General features: G+C 39.5%; 1 protein-coding gene across 1 annotated transcript in view; it reads left to right on the top strand.

Moving 5' to 3' along the window:
• The window catches only part of HTT (huntingtin), a gene marked incomplete at its 5' end in the record, with an annotated part of 208,048 nt that overhangs the window by 168,898 nt on the left and 36,111 nt on the right, over positions 1-3,039 (top strand). The window contains 3 exon segments of the mRNA XM_027773593.1: positions 1-50; positions 966-1,143; positions 2,680-2,775. Of these exon segments, the coding sequence (XP_027629394.1) occupies positions 1-50; positions 966-1,143; positions 2,680-2,775 (324 nt within the window).

Raw genomic sequence — 3,039 nt, forward strand, 5'->3', positions numbered from 1 at the left:
CTGCTGAGAAGGAGAGGGACACAGTGAAATTTGTGGTGATGACCCTTGAGGTAAGTGTGGCTTAGGAACTTGATATTTCTGTCAGGTGGGGTAACATGTGACTAGCACTACAGAGAGTAAATAAAGCAGTTCTATTTGAAAACCAAAAGCCCAGACCTGTTTGACCCTCACCTCATCCTAACAATAAGTACTTGTCAGCCTGTCCATCCGTCACCTCACAGTGACCTTGTAAAGGGTGGCAGAAGGACCTTTTTATCCCTATACTACTTAAAGAATAGTAATTCATGAAGTGTAATACGTTTTAAACTGAGCCGTGAACCTGGACAGTTTAGTCATGGATGAACTGAACACTTGGTTTGTGTTAGCACTTACAACCAGCCCCCCAAATGGGTACATTCTGTGGATGGATCGCCTTTCCATACGATTTCTCGGAAGCAGTCTGGCAAGTGTCTTTAAGGAACTGAAACTTCACTGACCAGCAAGGATAGACATAGCTGACCCCACACAGGCTCTTCCTGCCACTTCACACCACAAGAAGGGATGGACACAAAGGGCATTTATGCAGGGGCTCACAAAGCTGTGAATACGCACTTACTCAGAGCCAGGCTAAGTCAGAGTCTGTTATCTTTGCCCTGTATGTTTCAGTAGTAGGGACGATTGGAAAGCAAAAAAGGTTGCAGCACAGGGTGATCACTACCTGCCTGTGCCTGCTGTGCTCAGGACAAAACACGACATATGTCATCGTATTTGGTTCTTACAGCAACCCTGTGAGATGGACTCTGTTGTTCCCATTTTACAGATGAGGAAAGCAAGGCTTAGAGAGGTTCAACGACTTGCCCAGGTTCCCTCAGCTAGGAAGTAGCCAATCCAGCATCTGAACCCACGCTCTCAAATTCAGCACTGCCTCCCTGCAGACCCCCAGGACAGGAAGCCCACTGTCCTTTAACACAGCACTTCCCTCTTAGGCCCTGTCATGGCATCTGATCCACCAGCAAATCCCGCTGAGTCTGGATCTCCAGGCGGGGCTGGACTGCTGCTGCCTGGCCCTGCAGCTGCCTGGACTCTGGAGCGTGGTCTCCTCCACGGAGTTTGTGACTCAGGCCTGCTCCCTCATCCACTGCGTGCGATTCATCCTGGAGGCCAGTAAGTCCAAGTTTATGGATGGGTTTCTTATTCTTGGTCAGTTGAACTAATAATCACCAGCAAATCTAGTTCACAAACAGGTTTATGCCCCCTTTTTGCTAGGTACTAAGTTAAGGGTTGGAAGTGAAGAGATAGTTAAGGAAGGGCTCATTTCATAATCTTTAGTAATTTAGAGTCTATACCAAAATGTAACTTGAATTTGCTTTTCTAGTTATTTTGTTTAGAATTTGGAGTTTCTTCTTTCATAAAAAGTACTTCCAAATTTTATGTCTCTTTGATCTTTGGTCCTAGTTGACAGTTTCATGTTTTCAGTCCTTAATGATGATGAGATTGTTATGATTATATTCTGAAGATTACTTGTTTTCTGTTAGAGTCAAAATGCTTGTTTCTATACTGCATTGTAATACTAATATATTGTAAAATAAAAGTGTCTTATTCTTTTCAAGGAACTTCAGTGTCCCTAAAAAAGGGTCATTAGCCAATTTTTTTTTAATTGGACATTATAGTGTACATGTTAGAGGGTGTTTTGAAGTTTTGTGTTTTTAAATTAAACATTATAGAGTGGTGTTTGATGTTTCATTGTTTAAATTGTTTTCATCTGTGCATTGTAGTCAACTTGAACATGAAGATCCAAGGATTAATTTTTAAAAGCCAGAATTCTTGAGGGTTACAGTGATGCATTAATCAATTATGAACTGTCTGATAAAACCTTCAGGCTTAATGATGGCAAACAATAGACAACAGAAGGACTTAGAAAGTAGAAATCTAAATTTTTATATGTTTACTTATCTGAAAGTGAAAGTCTAAATCTTCGTTTATTTTCTTGTCTGAAAGTAGATGTTCAGATCTTTGTATATTTACAGTTAGCCAGGAGATTATTACATACATCTGCTGCTGTCTTTTAGGTCGTCAGAAAAGTCATGAAGCATTTTTACATGGAAAAACAGAAAAAAATATGTCATGACTTTTCCAACACTCGATAGTATTATTCTCCTTTTTTTTAAACATGTTTACAGTTTGTTAGAACCACGTGAAGAATCTATAATCACTGTAGATAAAGTAATTGCACAACCTTTAGTCCTTCAACCATTCTCCAATCTCCAGCTCCCTTTATGCCAGCACCATCATTGGCCTTGGCATCCCTTTGACTTCATTCTATTTTTGCATTAGTTCTGAATTCAGAAACAAAGATGACATTTTGACTAGTTTTTCCTGATTCCGTCTTAGGTACTGTTGCCTTTTCAGAGTTAAGTACATCAATGACCATTTGTTTTCGCTGGAGTGGTTGGTTGGTCATGAACTTCCTGGTCTGCGTAGTTACTGTGTGGTTAAGATGGAGGTCAACTCTCGGGCAGCCAGCGGGGACAAGAGGGTCTAATATTATCCAATATATTATGTTTATTTAAGATTGGTTCTAGGAAATTTAGACTTCATTTGACATAGTTTATCACTTAGAATTTTTTTAGGCTATGAAAATTTGAATAAAATGGGATGGTAAAAGTTTGGAAATTCTTGTTTGTTCTGCTATAATTTTAGTTGCAGTGCAGCCTGGAGACCAACTTCTCAGTCCAGAGAGAAGAATGAGTACTCCAAAGGTTGTCGGAGAAGATGAAGTAGATTCAAACATACACAGTAAGTCTTGTGATCCATTTTGTTCTTACCTGTCTTTCTTTGGGAGCTTGAAATTCATTCACAAAAGACATTTGTAATGTAAGAAATGTAGATTTTTTTTCTTTTTAAGAAATATAGATTCTTAAAAGCTTATTTTAATTATCCTCAAATTTAAGGGAGATTTTAGTCCATTGTTTTGGACATGCTCTTTTCTCTGCTCAGACACCACCTCCCACCACCCCCGTCACCTGGCTGGTTAGGTTTTTTTTTTTTTTTTTTGGTGGC

The sequence above is a fragment of the Tupaia chinensis genome, unplaced genomic scaffold (assembly GCF_000334495.1).
Source record: "Tupaia chinensis unplaced genomic scaffold, TupChi_1.0 Scaffold000360_1, whole genome shotgun sequence".
NCBI classification, from domain to species: domain Eukaryota; kingdom Metazoa; phylum Chordata; class Mammalia; order Scandentia; family Tupaiidae; genus Tupaia; species Tupaia belangeri.